This window comes from Elaeis guineensis, chromosome 4 (assembly GCF_000442705.2).
Source record: "Elaeis guineensis isolate ETL-2024a chromosome 4, EG11, whole genome shotgun sequence".
In the NCBI taxonomy this organism is placed as follows: domain Eukaryota; kingdom Viridiplantae; phylum Streptophyta; class Magnoliopsida; order Arecales; family Arecaceae; genus Elaeis; species Elaeis guineensis.
In genome coordinates, this window is record NC_025996.2 from 7,489,533 (window position 1) to 7,504,876 (window position 15,344).

General features: G+C 36.5%; 1 protein-coding gene across 1 annotated transcript; it reads right to left on the minus strand.

Annotated features, from left to right (window-relative positions):
• Nucleotides 1–1,261: 1,261 nt before the first annotated feature.
• LOC105044093 (uncharacterized) lies at nucleotides 1,262–2,689 on the minus strand. Its single transcript, XM_010921890.3, is given in 3 exon segments — nucleotides 1,262–1,568; nucleotides 1,570–2,195; nucleotides 2,432–2,689. Coding segments are annotated over 3 exon segments (921 nt in total). The 5' UTR covers nucleotides 2,616–2,689; the 3' UTR covers nucleotides 1,262–1,457.
• Between the last annotated feature and the right edge of the window lie 12,655 nt (nucleotides 2,690–15,344).

Sequence of the window (15,344 nt, forward strand, 5' to 3'; positions counted from 1 at the left end):
TTAAAAAAAATAGGTGCTCATCTAAACAATAAGTTATTTTTCATGATCAATCAAATATATCAATATCTATTTCGAGAAAGTAACTTTTTGAAAAATATTTTGAGAATTTTTTTTTTTTTTATGAATCAAACGAGTCTTAAGTATTTAATGGGAAGCATATTTTATGGTTGATACGTGGTTTCATTACCTTTGCCTATAATCTTACATGGTAGGCTCATTCTACCCAATAATTTCTCCTGCGACCTTATTTGGCTGTTAACTGAGATTGATGGCAGACCCAACCGGGTTTGAATTAAATCTTCTCTTGTCAAAGGCAAATCCTTGTATTAATAAGTAGGGCCACCCGTATGGCTATTGACACTCCCTTGGTTGACTTCGGTTAAAGACCAACCAAGGTTTAAAAGGCCAAGAGGCTTGCTTTATTCACATGCCCATCTTGCCGTTTTCTCTAAACCAATTAAGAGGTTTTATTTATTTATATTATATTTATTGTACTAGAGAAAATATACATGGGTAGTACTAGTGGGTGAATGTCACTTATATGAAAAATGAATAAATAAAGAATTAACACTTCTATTTAAAACAGTCGCAAGGGGGTATAAATTTGACAGACAAGCGCATTGCTCACCCATAGCTACCCACCAGAATTTCACCTATTCTAAAATTCCACCATGATATTCTTTTTTTTTTTTTTTTTTGGCAGAAAGTGGAGACTAATGGAAGTCATCAGTCACCAAAAGTTTATTAAAATAAAATAAATATTCTCCTCACAAGACATGTTCACTATGCAATGGATCAGGTAACCATGGAGGCCAACTCCTGTAACTTTACTGGGAGGGCCCGTATGATGTTTGTGCCTGAGATTTTCTGACTATTTTTTTTTTTGGGTAACAGTGACTATGTTAAATATGCCATGTTCTAATGCTCGATGGCTAGCCAAATTCTGTACTTGATAAGCCAGAAAAATATTTTCTATTACAACCAAAGGTTTCCAAATTTTTGTCAATCATATAATATTCTATTTCGTCTTACGGTTGGAATAATACGTCGCATAAATGGGATGATCTGGTCTTCTCTTCCTTGTCCGTTGATAAGCTGGACAAACTTTCATCTCTGAAACGAGAACTACCCACATGTATCCCAAGCATTGGTCTCTTCAGGTGATCATTTATAAAAAGTAGAGGACCAATTTTATGATTACAAGCGAAAAGCAAAAAGTCCTTGAATTATTGCCATTGCTAATCATACAAGCGCACGAAAATAACAAATATTCAGAAAATCATAAATATTCATCCAATACAAATGGGTGACATCACCCTCGCCCATGACTCGAAAGAATCTTAAGGACGAGCTTTATTACACCACTAACTGATGAGGGAAATCCCCCAGAAAAGGAAGGGTAACTAACCAACCATAGAGGATAAAGAACCGATGCCACCACTAGCTTCCAATTAAGTTCACGGTACCGGGGGAACGATTGGAGGCTTTTTCTTGTAGAATTTTGGCTTGGGAGGGAACTGGAACTTGGGGTGAGGATGATACAAGAGAGGAGGCTTGTGGAGTGGAGGAAGGGTTTCTTGTGGATGGAGGGAACTTGAACTTGGGGTGTGGATGGTATAAGGGAGGAATCTTGTGGATTGGAGGAAGTGGTTTCTTGTGGATAGGAGGAAGCTTGAGCTTGGGGTGAGGATAGTACAAGGACGGTAGCTTTGTTATTGGAGGATGTGGCTTCTTGTAGATGGGCACCGGCAGGCGTGGCTTCTTGACAATTGGTGGCTTGGACAGTGGTGCTGGACGAGGAACTGGCTTCTTAGGTGGGAAGTAGTGCTTAGGGGGAAAGTCGTGGTGATGGAAGTGGAATTTGTGCTTGAAATCCTTGGGATGGTGCTTGAAGTAGAACGCCGAAGTGCATGTCGATGAGAATGGCAGTTTCCCCGTTGCCACAACAAATGTGTGCTTTCCACTCTCTTTAGACTTCAGCACGATCTTGGATTGGTCCACTCCATTATTGTCAGGACAAGGAGCTTCTGAGGCACTGCGGAGCTGCGCAAAGCACTCATCCTTCAGCTCCCCATCATCGCCGAGGATACTACTAGGTAGTGGTACGTCGAAGCTTCCACTCTTGTCGAGCAAACCAACACCTTTGGTCTCGTAGAACCCATTGCCAGTTTTGCATTGGATGGCTACATGAAGCCCTGCTTGAAGAATTAATGCACCAAATGTTACACTTACTTTATCTGTTTGAAGTGATCCAGTGACTTGATTAAGATGTTAAACTAGCACATTTATAATTTTACATCTTAGCAAAGGAGTAAGGTGTATCACGAGCTCGATCTCATTAGAAGCAGTTTGGGCATAGCATATTACCGGTAGGACCAAGAAGGCTAGCTTCATTATTTCAGTTAATGGCATTGCTTGAAGACGTACGTACCTTCGAATGCTTCCTCATTCTTGATACTTTTCTGTGCACAATCTAAGCATTCACCGTTGCCGACCACGGCAACGATTCTTTCAGTCTGTGGGGTCGCACTGGAGAAGTTGAATGCCAACAAGAACGTGCAGAGGCCTAACAAGAGGCTTCTTATAAGCGGAGGAGCTCCCGTGATGGACGCCATCCGCTTTTAGAAAGCAGACAGAGGGAATTGATATTGAAGCTGCTAGCTTCTCATTTGCTGGAGGGTTCAGAAAACCCACTATGTCAATTTATACAAGGAGCTCTAAGGCTTGCCGACGCCTCATATAGTTTTCCCATGTGGTGAGACCCCCAGAAGTGAAATAAGAGAGCAACCTTAATTGCCACCGGTTTTGTGGTTTGCCTTATCAATGTTCCCATATCCTTTCTCATCACTGACCTACTTCTTCCTCTCTTCAAAGCTGTCTTTTAAGACATCAAGGCCGAGTCCAGATAAATTTTCTTAACCCGCCCCTTCCACCCCGTGATCATCTCGCCTCGTTCGTTCGACTATTTGGAAAGACTGTTAATAGGCTTTCCCCTCGACAGTGATAAACGGAGAAGCATCAGTTTGATCGCAAATGCTGCCAACATTCTGCTCTAATACATGCAATATCTACCCAGTTCCTATGTCCTACATTCTGTGTCAGAAGTAGTTCTAACTTGTTCTAGAGGTATATAATGAAGCACCAATATTGTTCTGCATTAATGTATTTGCTTATGCAAATTCATTCATTCCTTGGACTGCTAGGAACATAGTTTAGTAACTCGCCATTGAATCCCGTCTCAGATACATGCGCTCTAGATGAGATCTAATTCGTGACATTAAAAACGATGCCGCGAGCTAGAATGCTATATATCTTCCAGTTTAGGAATGTATCACATTCTCATTGACGTTAGCTGCAAAGCCTCCAACTTTGATTTCTTCAGTGATTTTACTGTAAACATAGGTCGAAACCACGCAGTTGGATGGAGGGTGAAAGTGGTTTCCATATGGTCATCTTAATTAGGTCTTTGGTGGAGAACCAGCTCACTGTGATGGAGACTTCTCCAACCAGGGCTCCCGCATACAGCATAATCATGTAGATTGGAAATGGTGCATTCATCTCTGTGCAATTAACCAACCAAAAAAAACAAGGATTGCATTAGCCAGCATCAGAAAAAGCCACTTCAGACCCCACATTTTCCAGGTGATCCTATCGTTTTAAGAAAAATAGATTTTGTTTGAGCAACATTAATTACATATACTATTAGCAACCAACACAGAACTCCTAGTCAAAAATATTTCTTGCTTTTGTTTGAGCCACCTGAGCCACAATTAGACAGCATAATGACTTTTTGTAAATTGGATAGCAAAAGGGTATGTTAAGTTCTCCCAGCCGATTTTGTTGCGGATAAATGACTGACACAGACCTTACCTACTAAAAACACAACAAACCTTGTCACCCAAAAAACAAAAAACATAACAAAGCTACATTCAGATCCCTGTGGATGTACATGTAATTAAAGTCATAGATGGATCACGTGATCCCATATGGGAAGTATTATGAAACATGTCATTATGGAGTAGGTTGGTTGCACCAACTGCACTTTATTACCCATGTGAGATAAATTTCTCTTAATGATCCAGCTACTTCTGCTTGCATGCTCGTTGCTCCTTCCCACTTGATGCTAATGTCGAGACAGATGGATCAATCCACCAATTGTAACATATAGGATCTCTGAGTTTATGCAGGGAATTGATGCAAATTTTGGGGCATTTTTATTGGAAGGCTTACATAAATTGCTCTTTTTTCCTTTTTTTTTTTAGAGAGAGAGAGCAAAGAAGGAAGACCCATCTGCGTTATCATTATCAAAGTCCAAAAACTTAATATCCACTACTTAACAATCGAACCCTGGAACCTATACTTGCTAAGCAATGCAAGCCCTAATTCATGCTTAGAATGCCTTTCTGAAACAGGCAATAGCAATGCAAGCCCTAATTCATACGCCATTAAGAAGATAATAGCCAGTGTGCTGCTCAAACATGTTAAATGCGTAGATCATATAATTCAGTCCACTGATTCCACTCTTCTAAAGGTTGTTAAGCTATGAAGTCTGTTATATCTCTATTCCATCATATTTCACGTGCATTGTTGGTGTAATGCAGATTTCATAGATTTTTTTTTTTCAGAGCAAATTGTGACAACCTCATGAACATGTTAATAAAAATAATAGAGAAATAATAAAGAATAAATTGGTATGGCACACCAAAATTTAACATGATTCACTTCAAAACCAGGCAATATCCACAAGGAAAGCGAGAATCCTCATTGACAGATATAGGACCTTTGATAGAAATAAACAAAGAGAATAATTTAAAGTATTTCGAGAAAGACTGGTACGAAATCTAGAAAATAATACAAAAAAGACTAGTACAAGAGAAGACTCCGCAAACAAATCTCCCGTAAAAGAGCAACGAGCCGAAAGCCAAAAGTTTATTGTGAAGTGGAATACTTTGAAAATGTATTCTAAAATATAAATGGAGTTTGATTAAGTATTCGATGATCTTGACCTGGAATTAACTTTGTGTTGTGAAAGAAAATAAGGAGTAATGTTTTAGGGTCCATTCAAAAAAATCGCTTCATTGCTGGCATGTCAGGTAACAAAGGATCGTCGGTGCAATTCATGGACTTGGCGTAATGTATGGGAGATATTTGTTATAAAGTGCTCATACTTCAACGACACGACTCAAGTATCTAGTTTATTTTCACCCTTGAAATTGAAATATTTTTGAAAAATAAAACTTGGATACCGGCTTAAATTATTATGTCACACCCCCAGCCCGAGATCGCGAGCAGGAGATCGCAGCAACCGCCGCATACTTATGAAGAACTCTCTTCATAAGCATGCAAGGCATCTCATCACGATATCAATGTATCACAGCGGAATAAATTTAAATAATTTTTTATTCAACTTTAATTCAAGTAATTAAAACAAATATCTTACATCCAATAAAATTTTACTAAAAATAAAACAATAGATCTAAGTTCAATGAAGTTGACAATGCTAAATCTCGCCTCTAAAAGCTCTGTCCCAATATTTCTTCCCACGCTCAAAGTTAATTATCTGAATCTGAAAAATAGAAAGAAGGGTAATTAGCTAGACAGCCCAGTAAGTAACAAATATCTCAACTAGATATTTCAGATATTATATAATTTCTAAGAACAATATTGCAAATAAACATAAAAATATATTTCATGCTGATTTAATATAAATCCAATATTTTCAAATATTCATATATAATATAATCATAAATCCGATTCGATTCAAAACACTCGTAACTCAACAGCCTCGACTATGACCAACGTTTAACCTCCATTGGCGGGATCCACAGAATACCAGCGCACAACCCCACTGGTAGGGTCCACAAACACCAGCGCACAACCCCACGGGCAGGATCCACCGAGTACCAACGAATAATCTCCATTGGCGGGGCCCACTAAAACATAGTTAGGCTGTGAGCATAAATCCGATTCTGTATCAAACACTTTGTATCATAATATATCATAGTTTTTCACTGAACATGTGCATAATATAATATTTCAAAAGCACTTTTCTTTCAAAATATAATTTCATAAATCATGCATAATTTTAGAGAATAATTATTTATTTTCAGAATAAATATGAAATATCTCGAGAAGATGGTTCATTACTTACCTTTCACGGAGCACTGAATGAACAGATCGACTAACTTCTAAGAGATTCTTCCATGCTTATTATCCAAAATTATATTTTTATATTAATTTTAATTCAAAATTAAATCTAAACAAATCCCAAATCAAAACCCCACTTAAAATCAGACTCTTCCCTAAACTCGATCAAAATCATCAAATGAAGCCTTACACTATGCTAATCCTAGAGGAATAACTTTAGAGAGAGAAAAATCCATCAAGAGATAAAAACAACCTAGAGAGAGAAAATTTTAGAGAGAGAAAGTAGAGAGAGAAAGTTCAATTTCAGAGAGAGAAAGTAAGGGTTCAGACTGAAAGAAGAGAGAGAAACTCTCTCTCTCATTTTATTTTTATTTATTTATTTATTTATTATATAATATATATATATATGTATATATATATATATTATTTTTTTATTTTTTAGACCCATTGAAAAGTGAAGGTCGGTTTGTAGATTGCCCCTCGGCTAGAGAAGTACCGACATGGGTTGCCATAGATCTTTGGCTCTTTGATTGTTAGATCAAAGAAGGGCTAGAGCACCGGGCTCTGATACCACTTGTTGCCCAGCTATGCAACCCAAGAGGGGGAGGTGAATTGGGTTTCTAAAAATTTTAGGCTTAATTAACTACTTATGATGAATGAGAACAAAGACTTTAAATCAGGATTAATTTTCTAAAGCAAGAATGCAAGAATAAAATAGAGAAATAAAGATAAACAATAAAGCACACCACAAACACAGGGATTTATAGTGGTTCGGTGCCAACCTTGCACCTACATCCACTCCCCAAGCTCCTACTTGGGAATTCTAATCCACTATACTTGTATTCAACCCGAATACAAACGTCGGAAACTCCGACACTAGCTATCCCAAGCTAGTCTACTTGTTTTCCGAGTACAAGTCAACCCAAAACACTCCGATTTCAGGTTCGGATCAACCTTCCCTTGTTTTGGAAATCCTCCAAAAACAAGAACAAATACTCACAAAGAGTAAAATAGCTTAGAGCATAAATTAATACAATAACAGCTCCTTAAATGAGCGAATATAACAATAAAAAACTTTACTCAAATGAAGAATCTCCTTTTTGAATTTTCTCAAGGTGGATGAACGCTTGAATGAACGCTTGAGAAGAAGATGATTTTGATTGAAGACTTCTTGAAGGCTTTGAAAGATCTCTTGATCAAGGTTGAACAATAGGCGTGAAAAATCCTTTCTTTGAATGCTCTTGAATCTCTTTCACAATCTCTCGTGTATATTGTGGATCACTTGTCTCTCTCGTGTAGATTTTGGATCCTCTTTTCTTTTTCTCTCAAGTATCTCGTTGATCACCTCGTGTATTTTGGATCCTCTCAATTGTTTGATTTTTGTATCTCAATCCTCTTCTTCTATTTCTTTTCACCTTTAGAAACCTTTTTATAGCATTAAAAACAAGAGAAAACATATTAGGCAGATAAAGAGCCGTTAGAGCATTTTTAGGAAGCATAAAAGGCAATTAAAACGGGTAAAAAACAAGCCATTGCGGATGATTTCCATCGCAGGGGTCGACTCATGAGTCGACTCATGCTTCAGGGGTCGACTCATGAGTCGACCTCTGTTGCAAAGACCAGAGATCTGGTTTCTGGAATTTTTTGGCTCAAATCAGCAGAGGTCGACTCATGAGTCGACTCATGCCTTGTGGGTCGACTCATGAGTCGACTCACAGGTCGTGCCAAGCCAAAAATCCAGCGTGCCATGGGTGATTTTTGCGTGCCAATCAGCTCATAGTGACATGAGTTGACTCATAAGTCGACTCATGCACTTCAAACCTTCATAACTTCAAAAATATAAGTCCAAAAATAATGAAATTTTCACCAATAGATTTCAAATCATTTGTTCTACCAAATGGTACTATCAAATCAGGATTTTAGTGAAATTATGATTTTGCCCTTGAAGAGCATAAGGACTTTTTTAATTTAAAAATATTTGTATTCCTTCAATCTGCTTTGTAATCATCAAAATCAATCTAGGAGCAACAATCTCTCCCTTTTTGATGATGACAAAATATTTGAACAAAAGCATTTATGTGAAACACTAATTTCAAAAGAATGCATTAAAGGTGTATATGCTTAAAAAGAGTATGATTCTTTTGGTATGTAATATAAATGGTCATATACAAAAATAATTTATCTATTTTCTTAAGGATTTGATGATATGCTCATTGGATTATGTGATTTTGGTGTTGAGCGAAAAACTTATTTTTGTTATCAGATTAAGCTGTATTTTGAAAATTTCATTCTCATTTGATTTTAGTTTTAGCATTAGAGCAAAAAAAAATACTTATGTGTTTTAATTGCTTTTTGATACAAAAAAAATAATTATGTGTGCCAAAACATGTTTAAGAGTTGATTTGGAAATTGTATTAGATCATTTTGAGTTTAAGATGTATCAAAGCAAGAGAAAAATAAATTTTGCAATGTATCAGAGCAAGAAAAATAATTTTACAAAGTTATCAGAAAAATTTTACAATGTATCAGAGAAAATTTTACAATGTATCAGAGCAAATTTTATAATGTATCAGAGCAAAATTTTATAATGTATCAGAGCAAGTTAAAAAAAATTTTAAGATGTATCAGGGTAAGATAAATTTCTTAAAATGTATCAAGGTAAATAAAATTTCAAAAGATGTATCAGAGCAAGTTGTAATTTTGAAGTATATCAGAGCATATTTAAATTTTTAATGCAAATCAGAGCATATATTAAGAAGTAATTTAAAAGTTACTTATTTGCATTGTACTTAGCATTGTATTTTTGATATTGTTCTTTAAATTTTCAATTCATTCATTAATTTCTCATAATTTTATTGCTTTTGATTGCTTTTAATAGATGGCTTTTTGTTTAATTTCTGTCTGATACCAAATTTCTCTTTAATTTTTGTTTAATAATTTCTCCCCCTTTTTGACATCATCAAACATGGTTAACTTCTCCTTTTTCTAAAAAATTCTTTAACTTCTCCCCCTTTCGAGTTAATCACAGATATTTGCTCCCCCTTAATACAGCAATTATTAACAGCAAACAACAACAAAGAGAAGACAATATTTCAACAAAGAGAATATATATAACCAAAATATGATCAACATCATTACAAAAGGTAGAAATATAAGTAAAAGATCATTCCATTAAAACCATAAGTGTTTCAATACATAGTTCATATTATAAAAGTCAAACAGCTAATTATCAATACATGACCCCAAAATACAGATCCTAGAACAAGACACTAACACCTAGGACCTAGAAATGATCAAGACAAGTCATGGATCGGAGTCATCAGATATGGTATGAGAAGCTGATGGATCAGAAGTGTGTCCTCTACCCCGTCTGCCTCTGGCACGAGCAGGAGAGCGAGATGAACTGGGAGGCTGAGTACGCTGAGATGCTAAGGACTGAACAGAAAGGGTGAGTCTGATGGAATCAAGTACGTTCAATGCTCTAGAAACAGACTGTAGTAGAGCAGTGAACTGAGTGGTAGCATGCTCACTCGATCCTCGGATCTCTTCCTCAGTAACTCATATCCTCCCTCTAGTGCTCCTTTGAGCCTTCCAGCCTCTGCAGTGAGGTCTGTGACCTCAATAGTAGACTCCTGTGGCTTGGGATGGGCCAAAGCAAGGACTTGCCCCTGCAAGTCAAGAACTCTGCCAGTCAATCTCCAGACAGTGTCTTCAAGTTGCTGAATCCGGATGGACTGATCTGACATCATCTGAAACACAGTGGAGATGTAGGGAGTAATGGTCTGATCAGAAGAGGTGGCTCCTGGTGCAAAAGAAGTACTACTCCACTGGCTAGATAGCAAGGCAGCCACACGCTGTGATATATGCTCTATCTGATCGTCAGCCAGTCTGAACTCTGATGGATGTGCTCTGGTCTCTGGCTGATACACTGGTGTGGGCATCCTAGTAAACTCTGAAGGGCCAGCCTCTGTATCAGGAATGAACTGGTATCTGGTGATGCTGTCCTGAAGTCATGTATAGGAGAAGATGGATTTTCTTCTTCTATTCTGCCTTCAGTTCTGTCTTCAGCTCTTGTTTCAGCTCTATCCTCAGCTCTCTCTTCAGAGCCCTTTATCCAACCACCATCAGTCTTTGTAAATCCATTCGATGCAGGCTGTGTTGGTTGAAAGTGTCCACATGAGACAGCTTGGTAGAGCCTCCCCCTCACAGCTAACTCCAAATCTCCTAAATACTCTAGTAAGGGCCATACCATAAGGCAAGTGTGCCTTGGATCTGTTCAAAGTTTTTCTCATGGCCTCTATCATAAGTGCAGGGAGGTTCAGGGGGGTCTGAGTGATGACATGAAACATGATACAGATATCTCTGCAGAAAGTAAATCATGTCTACCACTTCTAGGAAAAAAAAGCTTTGCTACCATCTGATGCAGGATCCTCATCTCAATTGACAAAATCTTTGCTTCCAATTTATTTAAGCTCCTGAATAAGTATCTCCTAAATAATTCTGATCTCCTCTTCTTTTACTGGGAGTTCCATATAAGTATAACCTTCACTAGGCAAATGTAATATTTCTCCCAATATCTAAAATCCAAGCAGATATCAATTTCCTTGACTGTTGAAGTCACTGACCCATTTCCATAATGTAGGTTCTGGTAGAATTTTCTAACTAGGTCAACATAGGTGACTTTTTTAAGGGAGCAATAAAAACCCATCCTTGGTTTTTAATCTTGGTAGCACAAGTAAAGCCCTCTTCTTCAAAGAACCAAAAATCTATATTTTTTCCCGGTTTCTACTTTTCTATCAGAAAGAGGGTTCTTACTGGGGCTTATGGAGGATTGAGGGGGACCTGAAGCTGGAGTGGGAGTACTGGAAGCTGACCAGTTGCCTTTTCTTTCGGACAATTTTTCAGGCTCACGGATTGACTTTCTTCTTTGGGAAAGTTTCATCTTCGGAGCCATATTCATGTAGTAGCAGGCAAGGAGACTTGAATGAGTGGAGGAGGGATCACAAGAGAGTGAAGAGGGATTTCGGTGGAGAAAAGAAGTGGATTTGGGAAGATCGGTGAAGTGCTAGGGCACGTTCCAACCGCGCCAAACAATGAAAGCACAAAAATCCCTTTTCAAGGTGGCGATTTTTGGTGGAGAGGAGGAGGGAGAATTGCCTCGAAATAATCCTTGGTTTTGGAGCAAAAGGAATGGGAGAAGACGGCTTTTGAAGGAGGACGATGAGAAGATGAGTCGTCTCACGAACAGGTCCCATATAAAAACAATGAACCCGTTGGAAGTTGGTGGGATTTACAAGTTTGCCATTGAGTCGACTCATGGGGGTCGACTCATGAAGTTCAGAAAATCAGAAAAATATGAATAAATTCCAGAAAAATTTGAAATTTTGGGAGAAGGAGTTTTGCTCAAAGATAAGTTTTTAGAATGATAAATTTGAGCTTTTGGAGCTAGGATAGATGTTGAAAATTGAGCTCTAAGATTTTTGACATCAATTCTTGGAAATTGAGAAAATTTAGGCATATGGATCTAGAATTCCTAGATTTCTCCTAATTTACAGAATGTATCCTCACTAAGGGCCTTTGTAAAGATATCAGCTAATTGATTTCAGTGCAAACATATTCAAGAATATATTTTTGTTTTAACATGTTCTCTATAAAATGATGTCTTATTTCAATATGTTTGGATCTTGAGTGTTGAATTGGATTTTTAGATAGATTTATGGCACTTGTGTTATCACATCTTATTGGTGTTTCATTAAGTTTGATTCCAAAGTCTTCGAGTTGTTGCTTAATCCACAAGATTTGAGCACAACAACTTCCGGCTGCAATGTATTCGGCCTCAGCCGTAGACAGTGCCACCGAATTTTGTTTCTTGCTAAACCATGAGATTAGATTAACTCCAAGAAATTGGCAAGTTCACTTGTGCTTTTTCTATCTAATTTACATCCAGCAAAATCAGCATCTGAATATCCTAATAAATTAATTTGTGAGTCCTTAGAGTATCATAACCTTAGAGTTTGAGTACCATTTAAGTATCTAAGGATTCTTTTAACAGCATTCAAATGAGATTCTTTAGGATTAGATTGATATCTTGCACATAAACAAACACTAAACATGATATCAGGCCTACTTGCAGTTAAATATAATAATGAGCCAATCATACCTCTATAGTATTTTAAGTCTACGCTTTACCTTCATCATCCTTGTCAAGCTTACATGAGGGACTCATTGGTGTGCCAATTGGTTTGCAGTTCTCCATTCCAAATCTTTTGAGTAGTTCCTTGGTGTACTTGCTTTGGGTGATGGAGATTCCTCTTTTGATTGTTTAATTTGGAGTCTGAGGAAGAAGGTGAGTTCTCCCATCATGCTCATCTCGAACTCTCCCTGCATAAGCTTAGCAAAGTCTTGACAAAGGGATTCATTAGTAGACCCAAAAATTATGTCATCAACATAAATTTGTATAATTAGCATATCATTTTGATTTCTTTTAATAAAGAGGTTGTATCTACATTACCTCTTGAAAAACCATTATTTAGTAAAAATTTGCTTAGCCTATCATACCATGCTCTAGGTGCTTGTTTTAATCCATATAAAGCTTTATTTAATCTAAAGACATGATTAGGAAAAGCATGATTTTAAATCCAGGGGTTGTTCTACATATACTTCTTCAGCAATATATCTATTTAAAAATACACTTTTAACATCCATTTGAAATAACTTGAATTTCATAAAGCAAGCATATGCAAGTAGAAGTCTAATAGCTTCTAATCTAGCAACAGGTGCAAAGTTTTATCAAAATCAATTCCTTCTTCTTGATTATATCCCTTAGCAACCAGTCTTGCTTTATTTCTAATTACATTTCCATGCTCATCTAATTTATTTCTAAAGACCCATTTTGTGCCAATTATTGAATAATTTTTAGGTCTTGATACTAAGGTCCAAACATTATTTCTTTCAAATTGATTAAGTTCCTCTTGCATTGCATTAATCCAATTATGATCATTTTCAGCTTCTTCAAAAGTTTTAGGTTCAAGATGAGATACAAAAGCATAATGATTAACTACATCTCTAAGTGAAGAACGGGTTTTTACCCCATGCATAGGATCACCAATAATTAACTCCTTAGGGTGGTTGTGAACATACCTCCATTCCTTGGGTAGGTCATTTGTACCTTGAGGTTGTTCTTGAATTTCTTCACCTCTCTCATCTTGTTTGTCTTCTTGATCCTTGTCTTCTGGAATTGCTGAATCTTTCAGAGTGATTTCCTTCATACCTTCTATTAGTGGATCTGCATCATCAACACCCTCATTCTTCCTTGAAGGAAGATCGTTAGATTCATCAAAAACAACATGTACGGACTCCTCAACTACTAAAGTTCTTTTGTTGAAAACTCTAAATGTTTTACTAGTGGAGGAGTAACCTAGAAAGATTGCTTCATCTGATTTTGCATCAAATTTACCAAGTTTTTCTTTGCCATTTTTAATACAAAACATCGGCAACCAAAATATGAAAATATGCAATATTTGGTTTTCTTCCTTTCCAAAGTTCATAGGGGGTTTTCTTTAAAAATTGTCTAATCAAAGCACGATTTAAAATGTAACATGCTGTGTTAATTGCTTCCGCCCAAAAATATCTTGGAAGGTTGCTTTCACAAAGCATGGTACGGGCCATTTCTTCTAGGTTCTGTTTTTTCTTTCAACTATCCCATTCTGTTGGGGTGTCCTAGGAGCAGAGAAGTTATGGCCAATTCCATTTTCATCACAAAAATTTTCAAAATTTTGATTTTCAAATTCAGTTCCATGATCACTTCTAATATTTTGAATTGAAAATCCTTTTTCATTAGTGACTTTTCGATGAAATTTAGTGAAAATATGAAAAATTTCATTTTTGTGTGCCAAAAAGAAAACCCAAGTAAAATGAGAGTAATCATCTATAATTACAAAGCCATATCATTTTCCTCCTAGACTAGTGGTTCTAATTGGTCCAAATAAGTCCATATGTAAGAGCTCTAAAGGTCTAGAAGTTGAAACAGTATTCTTGGATTTAAATGAAACTCTAGTTTGTTTACCTAATTGGCATGCATTACAAATTCTATCCTTTTCAAAATTCAATTTTGGCAAACCAAAAACTAATTCCTTTTTAATTAATTTTGAAAGAGAATGCATGCTAATATGTGCAAGTCTACGATGCCACAGCCAACTAGTCTCATTAATTTTAGCATTCAAGGATACTAGGCATTGCATGTCTAATTTGGCTAAGTCATTCAAATCTACCATATAAATATTGCCATGCCTATGTCCTATAAATTTAATGCCATTGTTAATAGGACTAGTCACAATGCAAACAGATGATTCAAAAACTACTTTATACCCTTTATCACAGAATTGACTAATGCTAAGTAAGTTATGCTTTAAACCTTTAACTAATAAAACATTCTCAATGTATTTGGAGGGAGTGATACCAATGTTACCTATCCCGATGATCTTTCCTTTGCCATTATCTCCAAAGGTGACCATCCCTCCATCCTTAGCATCAAGCGTGATGAATTGTGATTCATCACCAGTCATGTGTCTCGAGCATCCACTGTCAAGATACCATTTCCTGTTTCCTCCTTGGGATGCTAGACACACCTGCAAGCAAAGGTCAAGTTTCTGTCTTAGGTACCCAAGCTTTCTTGGATCTTTTTAGGTTAGTCAGAATGGTTCCTTTTGGAACCCATATTTTCTTTATAGTTGTGTTTACAAATTTGAGGCATGTGTATGATTTATGTCATATTCTATCACATTTGAAACAAGTAATATTTGTAGACTTGTTACTTGAATAATTTACATAAATATTCTTCAAAAATTTTTATTTCTTTAAGGGGTTATACCCAAGTCCAGCCTTATCATATGCAGCTTTTTGATTATCAAGAATCATATTTAGTTTGTTTGAACTTAAGGTGAACTTATCTATTATAGGTTTCAGCTTGTTAATTTCATTCTTTAAGTTTTGATTTTCTTGAATCAAGGTGGATTTTTCAATTGAAAGGTTTTCAGCTTGTTTCACTAAGGACTGATTTTCCAATTTTAGTTCTTTATTTTTCTTCCCTAGTTTCTTTAATTCATCAATTAAATCATAGAATGCTTCATGCAATTCTTCAAAAGTAAATTCACTAGTGGATTCAGAAGTTACCTCATTTTCGTGTGCCATAAGGTACA